Source organism: Oryctolagus cuniculus, chromosome 11, assembly GCF_051225735.1.
Source record: "Oryctolagus cuniculus isolate XC-2025 breed Fujian yellow rabbit chromosome 11, ASM5122573v1, whole genome shotgun sequence".
Taxonomy (NCBI): domain Eukaryota; kingdom Metazoa; phylum Chordata; class Mammalia; order Lagomorpha; family Leporidae; genus Oryctolagus; species Oryctolagus cuniculus.
The window spans coordinates 66,423,676-66,446,472 of NC_142877.1; the positions used below are offsets into that span (position 1 = coordinate 66,423,676).

Sequence of the window (22,797 nt, forward strand, 5' to 3'; positions counted from 1 at the left end):
TCTCCTCTTCTGTCCCGGTTTGTTGAGTAGTCATCAAACTTAATGACTAAGCACAGGTTTGCCACGGACTTGGAGAGAACAGGAGGCGTTTAAGGGAAGGGTGGCCCATCTTTGCATAGCTTTCAAACTTCAGTAGGTCTGCAAAGCCCTTTTCAAGGGCGTGATCTCATTCCAGCCTTCTGCTATCCTTTGAAAAAGGCACCCCACGTTTTCTGGGCATTCCCAGTTCACAGACAGAGAAGTTGAGCTCAGAGGCTGACTTGCCAAGGGAACAAAACTGCAGGTCTGCAGCCCGGTCCAAAGGGTGGATGTGTGTTAAACACCGCCCACTGGGACAGCAGCACCAACGATTCTTTCCTGCAAGTGACTTTCTCCCAACATGTCCAAAAGCACAAAAGGAATTTTATAAAGGGCATTGGCTCCTCAGTTAAGAATCAGGTTTTATTTTCACACACTCCCTAAAATGACACAGTCAGATTATCAGACTGGACCCAACAGAGGACAAAGTTGGAAAAGCTCATCCTAATATGAAACACTCCTTTCCGGCCTCCTTGGCGGGCTATGTTGACCATGTTTCCAGCTACCCATAAAAATTTATCAACTTGTGGTTTAGAAATAAATTTCAAAGTAAGCATTCTGCAGAAAATATGCAGATTTACTCTTCCAATGAGCCAAACAGAGACATTACAGATTGTATCATTCTTGTACTTAGAGGATAAATCTTAAGAGTAAAAATCTATTTTTTGTTTTAACAAAATATGGAGTATTTTTATAACTAGAAAACTTCATTGAAGAGTTTAGGATTAAAGTATCAATATTGAATATTTAAGAACTTCTCCAGTATACTCTGACAGCTGCATAGTGATTTATGAATATGTTTAGATTTAATATTCACATGTGTTCTGTTCTTTGTAAATTCCTTTTATGATTAAAATGTTTAAAAATAAATACACAATTTGAACATGTGCCTATTTGCTTACTTAGATACTGCAGATATGTTTTATTTATACCCTCGCTGCGTTCCACTGAAGCATAAGTTCTTTAAGGCCCATGGGGGACCTTATCATTAATGCTACTGGTGGTTTTATCTAGGAAAAAATATATGCAATCTAAGAATACTCTTCATTTTTTTTCTTTTTGCAAAACACAAAAGGAAAAGTAATTTGACTTTTTAGTTCCAATTGTCTTCAATTTGCTTATGTAAGGTCAATGTTGTAAAATCTCTTCAGATTTTTACAGAACCTGAATGAATAAAATGTAAATTGCTACTTTCTATTTAGGAAAAAAAAAAAAAAAACGGGCTTTTTACAAATCATATGACCTTTATTGAAAAACAGAAAAGGAGGGATGAAAGAAGGGACAGATGGACAGAAATACACATGTTCCCCCAGAAAGCAGGCCGATGGGTTCCTCTACCAGGCAGTCCCGACGGACAGGCAGGGCAGTCTGGGCTCTTCTAGCGTCACTGGCACGCCTGCTGTGGACGCCCAGTGAAACAGTGCTCTGTACAATCATGAGACACAAGACTGATCTGACCGTTACATTTCATACAAGCTATGAAGGAACTGTCAAGGAGTAACAACCCAATTACTCTCTCTGGCTTCTTTATTCTGAATCAGTAACACAGAAGTAACGTCTCCACAGCCCATTATGCCTTCTCTGATCCCCCTACGTCCCCATTAGCTCCTGCTGAAGGAAGGCGCTGAGGCAGCATGTACCAAATGCAGCACTGCTTCTAAACCTAACGCAAGGGAGGCAGGCAGGAAACCCACGTTCAGGTGTGCTTAAGCACTCAGTTGATTTCTCAGCTATGAAGAGGTCTTCTGAATGCACACATTGATTTTTATCAAGCCCTTCATTTTGCTTTTGTAAAAGTAGGTTTCATTGCACGAGAATCTCAAAGTGGCTGAAAAACCAAGACTGCACAGTTTCCGAGCCTAAAATAACCAGGGAGGGAGAGGAGGCAAACATGAACATACATTTCAGCAGAAAACTGATCAACACAAAGCCACGCAGGCAGTATGCTGAGGACAGAAGAAAATGCATACGATGGCTTATGCTGACTTTAAAACAACGAAAAATCCAAACTCCATACGGGTAAAAACAAACGCAGTCAGGTGTGCAGTCACCCGTGTAGGTCTTATGCTACTGATCTGATTCACCTTCCATTTTTGTAGCTCAAAGGACTTCCTTACCAGGACCCTGTTTGAGCATCACCAATATTAACACGTAGGTCAGAATCATAAAACTAGTAATTCCATATTGACGTACTAATCTGAGATAACAAACATGTAGTCTTTCATCCGAAAAAGGCCATTTAATATCTGATCCCAATTATTATTCCAAGAAGAAGGGAGAGAAGGTGCTTCAAATTGCACTAAAACACAATGTTTAGAACAATTAAAAATATCTGGAAAGAAAAAGCAAAGCTCAATAAATACGTAATAGACATATATTACAGGAAAACAGGAGAAAATACTGAAGCTATGCTGCAGTACCATGGGAGATGCACAGTAGCCTGTGGTCACTTCCTAGATTACTCTTTGGATACTTAATTCAAAAGTGTGCAACACAATTAGGGAGGCTTTGTCTTTAATTTAGCTCTGAGAGAAGCATGAAGGGATATAAACCCTAATCACAGGCCACTGCAGATCATTAGAGCAATTAAGAACAAAATCACAGTCTTGAAAAACCTCTCACACAAAACCACTGTCATCCTTTGGATCCAGGCTTCAAACTGGCAAAAACTTTGGGGTTCTTAAGGGCAAGTGAGAGTTCATTGAGGAAGGAAATAAAGTGGGAGTCTCTCTCAGATTTCTTTGACTCAAAAATGACGACGATGGTGAAGTGAGGCTCTGGGCGGGTTAGGAAGTAGGTGCTCTGAACTTTGTCATCGTAGAAGTGGACCACTTTCTCCAGGCTGTTCAGGTCGGCCGTGCGGTCAGTCATGATCATGATGACATTGGGCCAGTGCATGACCGGCCTATCACTGGGCAGAGACACCACAGCTGGATACTGGTCCACACCCTTCGGGGCCTCTCTGTACGAGTGGGGGTGGTGATAGCCATGACCCTGAAAGCTCTCGGAACCTCGGTTGTCAAAAATTAAGGACACATTGGCAGCGTCATATTTCCTGATGAAGCTGGAAATCTTTCCAAAGAGGTCGGGGTTGGCTTTGGCAGTCAACGTTTTCATTTCTGAAGCAGTCGTTTGCCGGCTCAGCGCCTCGTGGAAGTAAAAGCTAAACTTGGCCAGCAGCATGTTTTTGAGTTTCATCAGCCAGAGGAAGAGGTGTGGGGGCTGAACTGCCTTCTGAGACTGCCCTCCGAACAGATGCTTCTTGGTCTCCCGCTGTTTTTCAAAGATCTGGCCCCAGGTCTGCAGCTTGGTGTGAGCGCTGTGGAGATTAACGAGAGACGGGAGGAACTTCCACTCCGAGACCTGGGCCTGGGCCTTCAGCAGATGGCTCAGGACATCGACCTCCAGCTGAAAGCTGCTCTCCAACGGACTGAGGATCGGGTGGTGAAACCTGAAGTGGGATGGAGATTGGCAGCAATCAGGAGGGGTGGTATTGCCGGTTGAAAGGAAACAATGGGGCCAGGCAAAGTTACATTCTAGGGCAGGGGAAGCAGGGATGGAGAAGTCCATGTTGGCTTTTTAAAAATTCTGATATAATTTCACCATTTCAGAATTATATCAACATCACATTCTCCTATGGAAACAGCCTGCTGGTTGTTTTGATTTCTTTGCTCCAGATGAGAGCAGTAGCTACCTTCTTTTCAAATACAGAGAAATTAAAATAACTATAATCCTTTCTTAAGTGATCATTGTGGTAATTGTAGGAGCAGCCCTATCATCAAAACAAGGCATCCTCTTTTCAGGGTATTGTCCTAAAGAAGCCAAAGTTAAAAACAGAAGTCACTTAAACATGGATTAAATGTGTACATAGCATAAACTATTTACCACCCACAGTACATTCCAAAAGGTGTTAAACCTATTTTTGCAGGGAACAATAAGGCTATAAATGCAAATCTGAAACATAGCACATAATCAATAAATATTTATTGAAGGAATATAGCTTTATCAGACAGTCCTTATTTAATCCTAGTTCCCAAATTCCCTTCATATTTTACTATTTTGTTGTGCTGAAAATAAAACGATGGCCAAGTAAGAAACATCTAACACTTCACTCACTTTCCTTTTATCTTCAGATACAACCTCCAATCCATAAAAGACCTTCAAGGCCCTTCTCAACGTAAGTTACATTCCTTTCCTTTTCCTTTTCTTTGTATATTAAATACATAATTGAAAACACAACTGACATTATGAAGACATCAAAACAGCATTGCAGTTTCATTTCTACTTGTCCTCCACAAAATGATGTTAAAACTATTTGTCCATAACCCACAGTGAGAAATGCAATTCAGGGTGCTTCTTCTCTTGCAGCCCCTCTCCCTGTGGCTCTGCTGGAGGTCTCTGACCTTAATAAATCTTGCTTTTAAACTCATGACTAGAGCCTAGGGTGATTACTGATGCCATAAACAACAGTGTCAATTTGTTAAGTCAACAAGAGTCACTGTGCACTTACTCCTCATGTAGGATCTCTGTCCTTAATGTGCTGTACATTGTGATTTAATGCTATAACTAGTACTCAAACAGTATGTTACACTTTGTATTTCTGTGTGGGTACAAACTGTTGAAAGCTTTACTTTGCTAAATTGATCTTCTGTATATAAAGATAATTAAAAATGAATCTTGATGTGAATGGAATGGGAGAGGGAGCGGGAGAGGGGAGGGTTGCGGGTGGGAGGGAAGTTATGGGGGGGAAGCCACTGTAATCCATTAACTGTACTTTGGAAATTTATATTCGTCAAATAAAAGTTAAAAATTAAATAAATAAATCTTGCTTTTAAATGTCTCTGCCTGTCCACTTGGAAAATCTTCTTCCATGTGAGACAAGGAACCAAGGTCATCAGGGCCGGTGCCATGGGGCATAGCTGGTAAAGCTGCTGCCTGCAGTGCCAGCATCCCATATGGGTGCAGGTTTGAGTCCCGGCTGCTCCACTTCCAATCCAGCTCTCTGCTATGGCCTGGGAAAGCAGTGGAAGATGGCCCAAGTGCTTGGGCTCCTACACCCCTGTGGGAGACCTGGAAGAAGCTCCTGGCTTAGGATCAGTGCAGCTCCAGCCGTTGAATCCATTTGAACAGTGAACCAGCAGATAGAAGACCTCTCTCTCTCTCTCTTTTTCTGTCTCTGCCTCTCTGTAACTCTCTGCCTTTCAAATAAATAAATAAATCTTTAAAAACATAAAAAAGAAATACAACTTAGATTGTGAACAATTACATATACACAAACATAAATCAGTTTTATTTCATATTTATCTTTACCATGCACAATGTACTCTTGATATGTTTTAACCAGATTACTACTCACTAAATTAATTTTTACGAATCACAAATTATTACCATGTGAACGCTGTGCTACTTCACAAGAGGTGAGGGTGCAAGAGATGGGGCCATGTGCTCTTCCAGGAAGAGGTAAGGAAGGCCAAGTGCAAAGACCCCGAGGCCAGTGAGAGCTCGACCCTCTTTCAGTAAAACTTCCTCCTGATTCCTCAGAAAAGTTTCTTCTGTTCTCTCCCAGATCAGGTCATGCCCCCTCGCTTTATCCTCCAGTTTCTTAGTACCTGTTTTGCAACTGACTAACCTGACCAAATAATTTGCCAGGGAAATTGGGATATACTATCACCCCAGCTTCTTCTCCTAATGGAAGTAACAGCTGGCTTTTCCCTTCACTGCTGCATTTCTAGAACATATGGCATAAATCAGAATAGGGTAAATGTGGTGATCCACTATGAATCCAGTCTTTGCCTCACTGATTCTGTCTGTTGTATGTGATCTAAACAGACATCTGTGACAGTGACACAGAATGACTAAGGGCAGTTCCTTCTGCCATGAGAAACACCCAGTGTGACAGTGTCTGTCCGCCTGGTGCATGTCTCTTCTCAGGAAGCCTCTGTCTATCTGATCTTTACACTCTTCCTAAAGATCCAAAGTACTTACAGAGGTTGTAGCAATCACCTTAGCAAATGGTCTCATTCAATGCACGTTCCCAGAGGCAACAAATGTTGACTGAAGTACTTGAGTTCTGCCAACCACATGAAGACCTCAATGGAGACCTGGATGGAGGTCTGGGTCTCTTGCTTTGGCCTGGCTCAATCCCTCTTGTGAGCATCTGGAGAGTCAATCAGTGGATGGAAGGTCTCTCTTTTTCTTTCAAATTAAATAAATAAACAAATATCTAAAGGTGAAGGGAAGAATTTGCATTTACTGAGCATATCTTATGCTTCAGGCAAATGTTATGATCCAGCCACTGTGAGAGATGATTTACAGGCCTGAGCCCATTTACTTAACGATTTATTTCATATACTTGAAAGCCAGAGTGACAGAGAAAGAGAGAAAGAGAGACCTTCTCTCCACTAGTTCACTCCCCAAATGTCTGCACGTGGACCAGGCGCCTGGAACATCCAGGTCTCCCACATGGGTGGTCCAAGTAGTGGGGCCATCTTCTGCTGTTGTCCCAGGCACATTAGCAGGTAGCTGGATAGGAAGTAGAGCAGCTGGGACTCGAACTGATGTGCATATGGCTTACTGGCGTCATAGGCAACAGCCTAACCTGTACCATGAGGATGGCCCTCCTGAGCCCATTGAACGTAATCATTTCACTATTCGTGAGATGACTGCTTCTCACGCAGCTGACTCTGCTGAAGAAGAAGATGCTGGTCTCAAATTAAACAATTAGAAAAGAAAAACCACATGTGTATCAAGAGCTTTTTTTTTTTTTTTTTTTTAAAAAGGATAGTTTAAACCCTAATTAAAGAGATTATGATTAAGAGAGCTCATATTAGGCAGGACACTATAAGACAGAAATTGTCATTTGATAAATAAAACATAGTTTTACAAGAGAAAATAACACAATGTTTCCACTTTTTATACAGTTTACCCTCAATATCCTTCAAGATAGAGAAGTTAAAAGGTTGGTGAAACTTCCAGTCTAATAATTTACTGAAAGAATCAGTAAAATAAGACAGATCCCGAACTGTCTACCTCTTGTGCTTAATTAATTTGGACTCTTCAAATATTACATGGTTTGGGAAAACATTTTAAAAAGTCTGAACACACATACACAACCCCACTACAATGCTGAGTCTCAAAATCTTTGAATTGTAAGACAGGTTCCTACCACCTTAGCCTGTAAACCCTCTGATGCATTTCAGCTTTGATATCACAACACAGGTTAGGCATTCCTAAGCCAAAAATTTGAAATCCAAAATCAGAAATGTTTTGAGTGCTGACATGACACAAGTGGAAAATTTCATACCATGAAACTTTTTCTCATGTACAAAATTTTTTAAAATATTATATAAAGGGTAAGTGTTTGGCCCAGCAGTTAAGACACCAGTTAAAACACTTACAGTCTCTGGGGCCAGTGCTGTGGCAATGCAGGCATCCAATATGGGCACTGGTTCGAGTCCCAGCTGCTTTACTTCTGATCCAGCTCTCTGCTATGGCCTGGGATAGCAGTGAAAGATAGCTCAAGTCCTTGGGCCCCTCACCCACGTAGGAGACCCTGAAGAACCTATATTCTACAATTTTGGGTTATCCAGGAAAATGTGCCAGGGAGTTATGAATATATCAAGATTATTAATCATAGAAAAATGTTTGAGATTAAAAAAATTCTACTACAGATGTTCCTCAACTTATGATGGGTTATGCCCCCCAAAAAGCCACTATAGTTTGAAAATACACAAAAATGCATTAAGACGTCATTCATTTTTTTTTAAAGATTTAATTATTATTTGAAAGTCAGAGTTACACAGAGAGAGGAGAGGCAGAGAGAGCGAGAGAGGTCTTCCATCCGATGGTTCACTCCCCAATTTGCCGCAACAGTGGAGCTGTGCTGATCCGAAGCCAGGATGGAGCTGTGCCAATCCGAAGCCAGGAGCCTCCTCCGGTTCTCCCACGTGGGTGCAGGTGCCCAAGGACTTGGGCCATCTTCTACTGCTTTCCCAGGCCATAGCAGAGAACTGGATCAGAAGTGGAGCAGCCGAGTCTCAAACTGGTGCCCACATGAGATGCCGGCGCTTCAGGCGAGGGCGTTAACCCACTGCACCAAAGCGCCGGCCCCAGGATGTCTGTTTCATTTCTATACATTTTTGTAGTCTATATTAACTATCACATATCAGAGAAAACAGATTTAATTTTTTGGGACTGGCTTATTTCACTACACATAATGGTTTCCAGTTGCATTCACTTTGTTGCAAAAGACAGGATTTCATTCTTTTTTTTATGGCTGAATGGTATTCCATGGGGTATATACATTTTCTTTATCCAGACATCAGCTGATGAACATCTGGGTTGATTTCATATCTTAGCTATTGTGAACTGAGCTACAATAACCATGGGGGTACAAATAACTTTCATATGATGATGTTTTTAGCTCTGTTTATACTCCTATGAAACTACAGTCTTTCTACATTTTACTTTTGAGTATTATAGTTAGTGGTGCATTAAGTCTACAATTACATAGTGGCTGAAATTATTTATTTCTAATTTTTATTAATATAAAGTGAACAGATTTCACACATTTCATAGGTACAATTCTAAGAAAATAATCATACTTCCCTCCCTCTCATGTTTTTGCAAAAATTAAAAAAAAAAAAGAAGGAAAGAGGGAAATTGAGGGAGGGAAATACGGATATCTTCTTAGAATTGTACCTAAGAAATACATGGAATCTGTTCTTTTTGTATTAATAAGATATTCTTAAAAATGTATTAAGTGGGGCTGGCGCCGTGACTCACTAGGTTAATCCTCCACCTGTAGCGCCGGCATCCCATATGGGCGCCGGGTTCTAGTCCTGGTTGCTCCTCTTCCAGTCCAGCTCTCTGCTGTGGCCCGGGAAGGCAGTGGAGGATGGGCCAAGTGCTTGGGCCCTGCACCCCGCATGGGAGACTTGGGGGGAAGCACCTGGCTCCTGACTTCGGATCGGCGTAGTTCCAGCTATAGCAGCCATTTGGGGGGTGAACCAATGGAAGGAAGACCTTTCTCTCTGTTTCTCTCTCACTGTCTAAATCTGCCTGTCAAATAATTTTTAAAAAAATGCATTAAGTACCCAGGGCCTAACAAACATAATGGTCTAGCAACACAGCACACTGCAGCATACTGGTTGTTTCCCTTCGTGACAGCAAAGCAAACTGGGAGCTGCACTCATTGCCACAGCCCAGGATTACAAGACAGAATCATTCCACATATTGCCAGCCCAGGGAAAGATCAAACATCAACATTCGCACTACAGTCTCTCCTGAATACACGTCACTTTCACATCATTATAAAATCAAATAATCCTAAGTCAAACCATGCTACATCAGGAAGATCTGTACAAATAACACTACTGTTATTTTTCTACTGCTTCAGCCAGAAATCATCAGTTACATCCAATGCTCTCCTTGAAAGGCCATGAATTCCCTGGACAAACCTTCAGAACAAGCTCTTCCATAATATATATTAAAAGTGTTTAAATGTTCAACATTTATTAAAAATGAATGTGAATGCCGAAGCTATTTTTCATCTTCAAGAAGAGCTAAAAACTCAGGCTAACGTTAGTCCACCAAGGCTGAAAGAGGCCAACAGTCTGTAGAAACTGAAAGCAGCATTGTGATGCCTCATTCCCTCATTTCTCAGCTGTGTGCCTTACAACTCACAGTACAGGAGATCTGCTAAATGGTTGAAATCCAAAAACATACACCTACGTTGTGAAAGCAAGCTTGGAAGACTCTGCACGCAGAAGATGTGGACAACTCCTGGCAGGGAATAACTATTCTAAAGGAAGGGAAGGGGGGCTGTGGAAAGGCAGGGACCGAGAGACAAAGGAAGGACTTAGGAAGGAAGGCAACAGAAAGGTTTGTGTAGTCCTCTAACCACACAACACCATTTCAGAAACATTTTTTTCTTTCACAAATCCACACCATGGAGTTTCCTTCCAAAAGAAATATGCATGTGAGAAGTTAGCAACCCAACGAAAATAAAACTATACCACGACAATGTGAATGTACTAAACGCCACAGAACTGCACACTTCAAAATGGGTAAATGGTTAAGTTTATGTTATGTATATTTTACAATGATAAAATTGCCCGTAACTGGGGCTGGCATTGTGGCGTAGTGGGTAAGGCCACTGCCTGCAGTGCGAGCTTCCCACATGGACACCAGTTTGAGACCTGGCTGCTCCACTTCTAATCCAGCTCCCTGCTGTGGCCTGGGAAAGCATTAAAAGATGGCCCAAGTGCTTGAGGCCTTGCACCCGCATGGGGGACCTGAAAGAAGCTCCTGGCTTTGGACCAGCCCGGCTCCAGCCATTGTAGCCATCTGGGAAGTGAACCAGCAGATGGAAGGTCTCTCTGTCTCTGCCTCTGCCTCTCTGTACCTCTGCCTTTCAAACAAATAAATAAATCTTTAAAAAGAAAATTCCCTGTAACTTCCTTTTATTTAAAACAATTAGTTTCCTAGTTCTTAGACCAATACCTTAAAAATACAAAGACAAGTCAGCCGCAAGTTTACCCAAGACCTTCCATGGTACAAAGTATTTATATCGGATACAAAATTAAAACTAATACATTTATTAGGAAGGATAAAAATAACAGTTCAAAGGAACAATTCCTTCTAGTTGAAAGACTGTGGGGCCATAGAGGATACAGCGTTTGAGTTGGGCCATGATGCTTGAAGATCCTGAGTACAGGGGCTGGCACTGTGGCGTAGAAGGTAGAGCTACTGCCTGCAATGCTGGCATCCCACGTGGGCGATGGCTCAAGTCCCAGCTGCTCCACTCCTGTTCCAGGTCTCTGCTATGGCTTGGGAGAGTTGTGGGGGATGGCCCAGGTCCTCGGGCCCCTACACTCGCATGGGAGACCCAGAGGAAGCTCCTGGCTCCTGGCTTTGGATTGGCTAAGCTCCAGCCATTGTGGCCATCTGGGGAGTGAACCAATGGTTGGAAGACCTCTCTCTCTGCCTCTGCATCTCTGTACCTACCTCTGTCTTTCAGACAAATACATAAATCTCTAAGAAACAGAAAATATCATGTATATATTAGCCAAGAGGTGAAAGCAACCCCAAATGCTCAAAGATGGATCAGAGCATAAACAAATCCTTAGAAAATACAGAAATACTGCCATATGCCACAACATAGATGAACCTTAAAGACATCATGCTAAGTGAAATAAGCCTATTAGAAAAGACAAATACTCTATGATTCCACTTACATGAGGTATTTAAAGTAGTCAGACCCACAGAAACAAAAGTAGAATGGTTCTTGCCAGAAGCCAGGAGACGGGGAATCTTGCTCAATCGGTTTTGGCTTTCAGTTTTACAATATGAAAACATTTCAAAGTTCTGTTGTACAAGAATATGAATATATTCAGCACTATGGAACTGGATACTTAAAATGTTACGCTGCAGTGGGTGCTTGGCCTAGTGGTCAAGATACCTGCATCCTGTATCAAGAATGCTTGGGGGCCAGCGCCGCAGCTCAATAGGTTAATCCTCTGCCTGCAGCGCCAGCACACAGGGTTCTAGTCCCGGTCGGGGCGCCGGATTCTGTCCCGGTTGCCCCTCTTCCAGGCCAGCTCTCTGCTGTGGCCCGGGAGTGCAGTGGAGGATGGCCCAGGTGCTTGGGCCCTGCACCCCATGGGAGACCAGGAGAAGCACCTGGCTCCTGGCTTCGGATCAGCACGGTGTGCCAGCAGCAGCGCGCCGGCCGCAGCGGCCATTGGAGGGTGAACCAACGGTAAAAAGGAAGACCTTTCTCTCTGTCTCTCTCACTGTCCACTCTGTAAAAAAAAAAAAAAAAAAAAAATGCCTGGGTGGGATTCCAAGCTCCAGCTCCCAACTGAGCCTTCTGCCAATGCAGACTCTGGAAGGTAGCAGTAGCAGTAGCAGTGATGCCCATGTGAGTGGGTTACTGCCACCCACTTGAGAAATCTGGATTGAGCTCCCAGCTTCTGCTGGAACCCAGCCCAGCCTTGGCCATTGTGGGCATCTTGGGGAATGAACTAGTAGACAGGAATTCTATGCCTCTCTGCCTCTCTCTGTCTCCGTGTCTCCATGCCTCTCAAATAAATTTCTCAGAATTTCTTTATATTCTAGCTATAAAAATCACTGAATGGTATGTTATTCCCATATTGGAAGAGATTTTTAAAGCTACCTAGAATACACAGATGACGGCTCCTTCTTTCCTTGAAAAGTATTGTTTTAAATATCTCATTCTTGGTTTAGGAGAGTATTAATTTTCATTTATAATCTATCTTCCAGTTTTGTTTTAACCATGAAACAGAAAGATTATCCAGACTCTTTTTTAAAACTTAAATGTAGGGGCCGGAGCTGTGGCATAGCTGGTAAAGCCATCATCTGCAGTGCCGGCATCCCATATGGGCACCAGTTCGTATCCTGGCTGCTCCACTTCCAATCCAGCTTCTGCTATGGCCTGGGACAGCAGTAGAAGATGGCCCAAGTCCTTGGGCCCCTGCAACTGCATGGGAGACCCAAAGGAAGCTCCTGGCTTTGGATCAGCGCAGCTCCGGCCACTGCAGCCAATTGGGGAGTGAACCAGAGGATGGAAGCCCCCTCTCCCCCCACCCCCGCCTCTCCTTCTCTCTGTGTTAACTCCGACTTTCAAATAAATAAAAAAAAAAATCTTTAAAAAAAAACTTAAATGTAAAACAAGTTTTACAGAAACAAAGTTCCACCAATGCTTCCATAGGGGAAAAAAAGAAGAAAATGCCCAATTTTTACTTCTCCTCAAAAGTATTCAAGGAATAACAGATACTCTAGTGAAGATGGCCCAAGTACTTGGGCTCCTGCCACACATCTGGGAGACCTGGAAGAGGCTCCTGGCTTCAGCCTGGACATTTCGGCTATTTGGGAAGTGAACCAACAAATGGAAGATCTCTCCAGCTGTCCCTCTCTGTAAATCTTTCAAATAAATAAAAATAATAAATCTTTTTAAAAAGAAAAGCACACACACACATCAGTGAAGTTCAACATCCAGTATATCTTAGTGTTGACATTTTCCTCTCATATACTGCCCCCCCACCTTTAGTTTTTTAACAGACAATGTTTCAGTATCATAGAGAACTTTGAAAATATTGTTCTCTGGGCAAACATCTGGAATTGCTAAATTGTACCCTTGGAAGAGGAGGAGGGGCCCACGAATGGGTATTTTTCTTTTTTTTTTAAGATTTATAGCCGGCGCCGTGGCTCAATAGGCTAATCCTCCACCTTGCGGCGCCGGCACACCGGGTTCTAGTCCCGGTTGGGGCGCCGGATTCTGTCCCGGTTGCCCCTCTTCCAGGCCAGCTCTCTGCTATGGCCAGGGAGTGCAGTGGAGGATGGCCCAGGTGCTTGGGCCCTGCACCCCATGGGAGACCAGGAAAAGCACCTGGCTCCTGGCTCCTGCCAGGATCAGCGCGGTGCGCCGGCTGCAGCGGCGGCCATTGGAGGGTGAACCAGCGGCAAAGGAAGACCTTTCTCTCTCTGTCTCTCTCTCTCACTGTCCACTCTGCCTGTCAAAAAAAAAAAAAAAAAAAAGATTTATTTATTCATTTGAGAGTCAGAGTTACACAGAGAGAGGAGAGGCAGAGAGAGCAAATGAGGTCTTCCATCCGATGGTTCACTCCCCATTGGCCACAACTGCTGGAGCTGCGTCGATCTGAAGCCATGAGATTCTTCCGGGTCTCCCACGTGGGTGCAGGTGCCCAAGGACTTGGGCCATCTTCTACAGCTTTCCCAAGCCATAGCAGAGAGCTGCATCAGAAGTGGAGCAGCAGGGACTCGAACCGGTGCCCATTTGGGATGCCAGCACTTCAGGCCAGGGTATTAACCCGCTGTACCACAGCACCAGCTGGAAATGGGTATTTTTCTTAAGAGTCCTAGAGAGCTCAAACCTCTTTTACATTAGTGTTTGGGAATTACTGCATGAGCTCCACTCATCCTTAGGAATTAATAGCCCCAACTGTACTTCAGTTTGGGGCTTGACTGTAAAAAGCTATTTTATTAAAAGAAAACATATACACTCAGATTCAAGGATGAAATAAAATGTTTCCAAGAATATAAATCAGTAAACGGTACAAAAATAAAATGAAATGTATGTATTTACAGGTACAAACTACGTCTCAGAATGACAGCAAAAATTCACTATCTTAGTTGCCTCTTAAGAGGAGGACTAAGTGGCTAAAGCACAAATGCAGGATGAACACTATTCATGATCTGTTCTTCTGTGCTTTATAAATTCTAAGTCATGTGAATGCATTAACTATTCAATAATACCTAACATTTAACAGATACTATAAAGATCAAAGAGATATGACAACAAAAATAACTATAAAGGGCACTTTGGGGACAACTGGAAAAATCTGAATATGGACTATATACATTATACAGTGGCAGAAAAACAGTGTTGAATTTCTTGAGTGTAAAAACTATGTTATGATCAAATATCATGCTTAGAAGAGAGAATCTGTGTGTTTAGCAGGGAGGTATCATAATGCTTGTGTCTTACTTCCAAAATGCTCAAGGAAATAAAACCATATAAAGCAAGCATGGCAAAATTTTAATAGTATATGACTTAAGGTGAATGATATTTATGTTTACTGCATATTATTTGTTTTTCTAATAAATATTTTACTGGTATTTAATTTATGTACTGCCAAATTCACTGCCTTAAAGTGTAAAATTCACTGAGAAAATACTAAAATTGGTTTTAATATATTCCCAGAACTGCACAACAATTACCACCATTGATTCAGAAGCCTCGTGATTCCCAAAAAAGAAACCCTATGCCCACTGGCAATCACTTCTCCTTCTTCAGTTCCTGGCAACCACTTCCTGTATTTATGAATTGTAATCTACTTTCTGTGTCCATGTCTTCATCCATTCTGGACACTGCACACGCAACACAATGTGTGGTCTGCTTCTTTCACTTAGTGTATGTTTGCATAATACATTAACCAAACTTCTTGTGTTTAGAGAGAATACAAAACTTATGTTTTTATGCAGTATACAGCTTATTCCTAGCAAGGAAATATAGTGTTTGTTATGTTTTCTGAAGAACTGATCTTATTTATTCACTTGCAAAATGATCAACAGAGAGAAATTATTTATCTGGACTAGATAAGAAGCATCATCTCAATTTTTTTTGAAGATTTATTTATTTACCTGCAAGGCAGAGAGTTATAGAGAGGCAGAGGCACAGAGAGAGAGAGAGATGTCTTCCATCTGCTGTTCACTCCCCAGTTGGCCGCAATGACTGGAGCTGTGCCAATCCGAAGCCAGGAGCCAGGAGCTTCCTCTGGGTCTCCAAGCGGGTGCAGGGACCCCTGGGCCGACCTCTACTGCCCGCCCTCCCCCCAACCCCCCTGGCCACAGCAGAGAGCTGGATCAGAAGTGGAGCAGCCAAAACTTGAACCAGCACCCATATGGGATGCTGGCACTGCAGGCAATGGCTTCACCTGCTATGCCACAGCGCCAGCCCCCATCATCTCAATTTTTGATACAAGCAATAATAAATACAGAAGAGTGCATTCTTGTCACCACCTCCTTTCCCACTGTCTTGTAACCAGTATGGCCCCACTACCACCCGTCCACTATCCTAACAGCCTGCTACAGTAACCTTCCCTCCTGTAACCACTCCCTTCACCATCCCATTGCACACATCAGTGCTACATCTTAGCCTGAGATGATGATGAGAACATGATACTCCTCCATTCAAAAGCATTTTATGTTTCCTCACTACTTATATGTACACACTCTCAACCTGGGACACAGCTATTCACTCATTCACTCAACAGACATCTATTGAGCACCTACTGTGTGCTAAACTCTGTTTAGTCTAATAGTTAAGATGTTCAAGCTCCACATCCCCGTAACAGAATATCTGACTTTGATACAGGGCTCTGGCTCCCAATTCCAGCTCCTGCATTCTTCAGGGTCTGCATTCAACTCTGGGAGGCAGCAGTGACAACTCCACCAGTTGGGTTTCTGTCACCCAAGTAGGAGACCTGGATAGTTTCTTGCTTCCCGCTTTAGCAGGCACAGCCCCAGATGTTGCAGGCATTTGGGGAATGAACCAGCCAATGGGAGCTCCTCTGTCTCTAACTCTCAAATAAATTTTAGAAGAATTAAAAATGAGAATCTACTTCTTAAAGGCTCATCTCAGATTCTACCACCTCCATGAAGTCTCTCATTCTCCCTACTAGGTTCCCTCCCTCCATTCCATTCATCACATGGGGATATTCTTCATTTGGGAATGTAAATCAACATACCCACCTTTTCTTTTGAAGCAAACATGTGAACCCATACATCCAAAGGAGTGGTAATCTTCAAGAAACCACTCTCTTCTCAGCCCAAAATACAATCACTGAACACCTACTATATGCAAAGCATTATGCTAAGCTTTGGCAACAAAAATAAAACTGTATCACTCCAATGATGTTCACAAGGCTTCTGAAATTCTGAGTATTCTCTTTTGGGGCTAAGGAACACACAACACATTGTCACCAGTCTCTTCGCCTGGTAAGTAACAATTTCCTTCAAATAAAATCAATTTTCCAGTTGATCAACTTAAAAAAAAAAACAACACTGAAGCTTGGCTCCAAATATTGGCTATCCATATAAATCTCAAATATGCCATCCTCAAAAGCAGCTGCCAGCCTGCCTCCACTAACGAAATTTAAAACAAAGTCAAACTATGTGCCCCAGACTCTGAAAGTAGTTTTAAGGGTGGGTGTTCCAACAGATTGAGGAACAGCTACATCAGAGGCATGAGCAGATAACTCACTGCAGTGATTACTCTGAAAAGGACAACATTTATTGAAATAGTGTTTTGTTAAAAATCATATTGTTGGGGGCCGGCGCTGTGGCATAGCGGGTTAGGCCATTGCCCATGACGCCGCTATCCCATACAGGCGCCGGTTTGCGTCACAGCTGCTTCACTTCTGACCTAGCTCCCTGCTAACTGCCTAAAAAAGTAGCGGAGGATGGCCTTGCACTCCTGGCTTCGGATCGACCCAGCTCTGGCCATTGCAGCCACCTGGGGAGTGACCCAGCAGAGGGACGATCTCTCTCTCTCTGTAACTCTGCTTTTCAAACAAACAAATAAATGTTTTAAAAAAAAACAACACTGTGTTATATACATTTCTTGTGTTGTGTGAACTCCTTCATATGCAGCAAAATCAACTTGTCAGGAATGCAACATTTAAGGATAACTTCATTCTTGGTCTTTTGTGATCACTTTGATCCAGCGTGGAGTTAACTAAGCACAAAGAAGATGCCAATATATAGCTGTTAATTAATTAATATCTACAAGATGCCATACATTTCTCCTCCCTGCTAAGTGCACTGTAGATTTTCATAGAAGTGGAGAGGCTCCGAGCCAGTGCAGGACTGAGAAGGCTGCTGGGCCCTGTCCGCGCTCCGCCCTCACACTGACCTGGAGCTGTATTTTTTGAGGATGGTGTCCAAAAGGCCAACGAGCTCTTCAGCATTGATGAACTTCTGTGTGCTGAGTGTGTACATCTTCTCATAGAAGTCTGCGATCTCCATGCGGGCCTGGACGAAGAAGCAGAGCTGCTCCGACAGGTGGGAAAGCAGTTCTTCCACGTGAGGCGCCGTCCCGCCCTGGGCACCGCGGCCAGCCACCACCTTCTTCAGCTCGTTGTGCAGGGACGTGTAGATGGTGCGGATGGAATCCTTCCTGCTGAAGAACGACTGGCCTCCTGGCAGGCAAACGACAGAAGCACAGGACAAGTGAGGAAGAGGGATCACGAGTACCAAACACTTCCCAGCAACAAACAGAAAGAACCGGAAGCCACCAAGCCCAGCGAATTTCCATGGAGCATATTCTCTGACGGCCATGACTGGGATACAAATATTTAAAGAGTCATAATTTCACAGAGGAATAATTTGAGGGAGTGCCTGGTACAATTCATTAGTGTGGCAACGGATCCATGTACAATTTTCTTACCAACTCTCCCCCATTCCACTTGAATGAGGATTCCTATTTATTTCAGAGCATAAGTAACTAGCAAATGGCATTACTCTAGTTCCCAAAACCTCCTTTCACATAAATATATTCAAAATAGAACACCCACTACTATAAAACATTGTTGCTATTCCTGCTAAATCAAATATTTTTTGTTCCTGCTTTTGAGTTACATTTTTCTTTGAATCTTATCTTGTAGGGTATACCAGGAAACAGAACACACACACACACACACACACACACACACGTACGCATGTCCCTTTTATATAAGAACACAGAGGAGAGGTATTCCAGGGGGAAACTAGTACTTTAGAACTCCTTACAGGGCTGGCATTCGAGGATACAGCAGAATAAGCACCACATTACAAATCATTAAGGCCAGGAGCCAACGATAAATAACTGCTACTGTAACTCAGGGGTTCCAAAGGAAATCAGCAAAAAAATACGCCTAAATAAATCCTTATGACACTCAAATAAATCCTTATGACACTCAAAAAGCACAGACATCACTCACTTTTGTATTTACCCATGATCAGTTATATTTTTAAGGACACACCCAGCTTCAAAAATGTCTTCAACAATTCTGCACCCCACCAAAGGGCCAGAGGCAAGACATGGGAAGAATGAAAAGAAACAAAGCAGATAAAAATCTAAGAAGTTGGTGACAGTTTAAATATTGTAATAATAAACTGAGAATGTTTTAATGCATTTCTTACTATTCTAATCATATTAATTAGGGATGAAAATTATTTATCAAGGCAAAATAGCCTCTCAATAAATCAACCATTTCTCAATATTATTATTATTTTTGGTAAAAGCACAACGATTTAACTAGCAAGGAAAGCTAAGAATATACAAAGATAAAAATGAAGCAACTAGCAAATTCCTAAAATACCAGCAATTTTTCATTCCGTTTCTTTCCCTTCAGAACTTACTCAATATTATTTTCCAATCCATTTCTTTCTCCAAGAAATGATTCTGACATTCTTACTTCTTAGGCAAACAACTTGTTCCAGTTTACCCAGGACTTTCCTTACTGTTCAAAGTCTGGCTTCCTAGGAAACCCTTAATTCAGATTTTAAAATAAAGTGTCATATCCTGGGAACCCCTCAACCCTGAGCAAACCTGGATGACTGATAACCCTAACTTCCTATTGCCCCAAACTACTCATACTTAAAAAACTGTTTTTTCCACTGCACTGTTTAAACAGACTGAGTAGTATTCACATTATTTCTTCTATTAACAGCAGCAAAAACCTTATGGTACAGGTGGACTGTGATGCCAACATCCCATACAGTGCCTAAGATCCTGTAAGGTCTGCCTTCTTCCTGTACCCACACTGTCTAGTTCTGCTGATTTTTGTCAAGTGATTGGTATGGAATCAGAAGGTCCCTGGGATAAAAGATCTTAACTTAGGAAGGTAATAAGAGTATCATGTAAAACTCAAAAGCTCAGGAAGTTTGAAATATTTGGTTTCAAATCCCAGCTCCCAAATTTGTAAGTTGTGTGATGTGCCTACTATGTCACTACTTTGAGCCTTAGTTGTTGTTGTTAACATAAAAGTAGCAATAAAGAAAACAAAATGAAATAACATTTGGTATGCCACATGCCTAGACAAAGTACATCCTTGATAATGCTAACCTCTTTCTCTTCCACTTATAACTGTTCAAAGAAACTTCTCCCAATAATACATAATTGAGTTTCTGAAACTCTGGCAAATTGGGAGCTTCAAGCACTGTAAAAAGAAGAGTTGGCCGGTGCCGCGGCTCACTTGGCTAATCCTCCGCCTTGCGGCGCCGGCACACCGGGTTCTAGTCCCGGTCGGGGCGCCGGATTCTGTCCCGGTTGCCCCTCTTCCAGGCCAGCTCTCTGGTGTGGCCCGGGAGTGCAGTGGAGGATGGCCCAAGTCCTTGGGCCCTGCACCCGCATGGGAAACCAGGAGAAGTACCTGGCTCCTGCCATCGGATCAGCGCGGTGCGCTGGCCGCGGCGGCCACTGGAGGGTGAACCAACGGCAAAAGGAAGCCCTTTCTCTCTCTCTCTCTCTACTCTGCTTGTCAAAAAATTAAAAAAAAAAAAAAAAAAAAAAAAAAAAAGAAGAGTTAATTCATTTGACAGATAGCTAGGTGATTCCAGCAACCCACATGTTCCCTTCCACAAACAGGGTGGCCTTGGTGAAATTTTTCACTTCCTGTCTTAACTACCCTTATCTGAGAAAGTGGAAACACTAAACACAAAGAGCATCTTTAACAGTTTACCAATAATCAAAAACCACCAGGAGGTGAAACCAAGCAAATTGAAAGCACCAAAAGGAAGAGAGAAACCACTGATGCCTTTGTATCAAAGCTCTCAGGGACACAATCCAGGTTGTTTCCAACCTAGGTTTAGAATATCCAGTGGGGATTACCTTCCTTCATTCTGGGGAAAAAAAATCAGAAACACTCATCTGCCTTCTCTTTTCAATATTTTGAATTTATAAAATATGAGTTACTTTCAGAAAGTTCTAGCTATGAATGCTATTTCTCAAAAGTTCAACAGTTTTATCTCACATCATGAAATTTCCAGTACATTAAAGAAGCATATAAAACATCTTGGGCTTTTTACTGTAAAACTACTTGGTAGTGATCATTTTTAAACATCTGATCTCAAGTCATTTTCTATTATGCCAAATTTAAGCAACTTGAGGCTGAAGAAACTTTCCAGTAGTGAAAAACAAAGGGGAGAAAAGTAAGTCTGACCTTCTCAAATCCTCAGGCATCCTTCCCCCAAACAGAATTATTCTCCCCTTAAAATAAAAGGCAGGCTTCAAGAGAAGAGCCCTGTCCAGAGTCTGTCAGTAACAGGGCCAAACAGAAACACAAGGCTCCCTGTCAGGTCTGTTGCGGCTCTGAGGCCCACACTTGTATCTGTAAACAGGATTCACTGCTAAGGCTCTCTAACACCAGCTTCAGCACTGAGTTGAAAATGATTCACTTTTTACCTGAAATTTCCTAAGAGGGGGATAGTAAGTGTTTCTTAAAAAAAGAAAGAAGTGGAGCCGGCGCCGTGGCTCAATAGGCTAATCCTCCACCTTGCGGCGCCGGCACACCGGGTTCTAGTCCCGGTTGGGGCGCCGGATTCTGTCCCGGTTGCCCCTCTTCCAGGCCAGCTCTCTGCTATGGCCAGGGAGTGCAGTGGAGGATGGCCCAGGTGCTTGGGCCCTGCACCCCATGGGAGACCAGGAAAAGCACCTGGCTCCTGGCTCCTGCCAGGATCAGCGCGGTTCGCCGGCTGCAGCGGCGGCCATTGGAGGGTGAACCAGCGGCAAAGGAAGACCTTTCTCTCTCTGTCTCTCTCTCTCACTGTCCACTCTGCCTGTCAAAAAAAAAAAAAAAAAAAAAGAAAGAAGTGGGGAGGGGGAGAGAAACAAGAAACTGAGGTAATGGATATGTTCATTAGTTTTACTGTGGTGATCTTTTCACGATGTATATCAAAACATCAAGTTGTACAGCTTAAATAATTTTTATTTGTCAATTATACCTCAATAAAACTATGTTTAAAATTTCTTGAAAGTATGCAGAAAATTTTTGTTTTGCTTTTTTTAAAGAAAATCACATACACATTCTAATTAGCAAAATAGTTGGGAGAACATGGGAATGTTTTTAATGGCAACACAAAAGTTTTTTCCCAAGTTTGTAAGAAAAAGGACCATCAACGTGGTAATAGTGAAGTCATAGTGTAAGCATACTGATGTCCCACATGTTCCAGAACCAAACAACTTAAGATATTTGCAAAGCTAAAGTTTAAATTCTAGAACTGTACGTGTCAATGAGATAAGAAACATTAAACACAACATTTTCAGAAAGTTCACTGGGAAGTCAGGAGGTATCTGGGAGTCAAACAGTGCCTGGGCATGTTTCACAGTGTGAACTGTTGTGTGGGTCAATTTCAAGGCACAGCCCTCAGGCTCACCCAGGCCAGCTGGGGTTCAAGCAGAACTAATCCTGTTAGAGCAGTTGGAGCCACTTCACCAGGCACTCTTACACACCAGGCAGTCAGTTCTGCTTACATAAAAACCTGGCTCATACAATCTAAAACTGGAGTAGCAGATTTTTAAAGTGGAGTTCATTAATAATTCTTTAGGAAATCCAACTGAACTTTCTCAGTGTAGACGCAAAAGTGTGTGTACACCTCTATTTGAGGAGTAAATCCACAGCTTTCATCAAACTCCCATGAGTGAAAAAAAAAAAAAAAAAAAAGCTAAGAATCACGGCATTTGGAATAATATGGGGTTAAGTCCAGAACAACCAAACTGTCCAATATGCCCATTTTCAATATTACAGCTAGAATCCTTTCTTCATTTATATATATAAAACACATATATCATATACAGCACTATCATATTTTATGCAAATGATAATCATGTACCTATACTTAATAAATTACATGGATACAGACTCAGTCTGACAGTTCAAAGGAAGGTATTCTGGTTTGGGATCCACCCACACAACTATATAGGAGTTACTGATCTTCAAAAGCAATAACAGCAATTGCACACTTGTGAGAAGTTTCCCACTGGCAAAAGGGAACAGCATTCATGCCTATCTGACTGGTTTCTGCCACTAAATCAACACACTAAATAACAAGTCATTATCTGAACAGCCAGGCAGAAGCTGGGCTCTCTGAAAGCCCTACCCCTCGGGTTAGCGTTCAAAGAGCAAGGGGATGCGA

At 42.4% G+C, this 22,797-nt stretch overlaps 1 protein-coding gene across 4 annotated transcripts in view; it reads right to left on the minus strand.

Moving 5' to 3' along the window:
- KICS2 (KICSTOR subunit 2) overlaps positions 1 to 22,797 on the minus strand; it is an 82,824-nt gene that overhangs the window by 58,855 nt on the left and 1,172 nt on the right. For 2 of the 4 annotated variants that reach the window (XR_016216837.1, XM_089308614.1), the window contains exon 2: positions 17,537 to 17,822. Coding sequence is in view for 3 of the 4 variants with exons in the window: in XM_089308614.1 (XP_089164740.1) it covers positions 17,537 to 17,822 (286 nt within the window). In the remaining variant the exon portion in view is untranslated. Of the gene's footprint in view, positions 1 to 1,302; positions 3,530 to 7,829; positions 8,088 to 17,536; positions 17,823 to 22,797 lie in introns of those variants that run through there. The other 2 variants (XM_002711309.6, XM_089308613.1) reach the window with 2 other exon arrangements.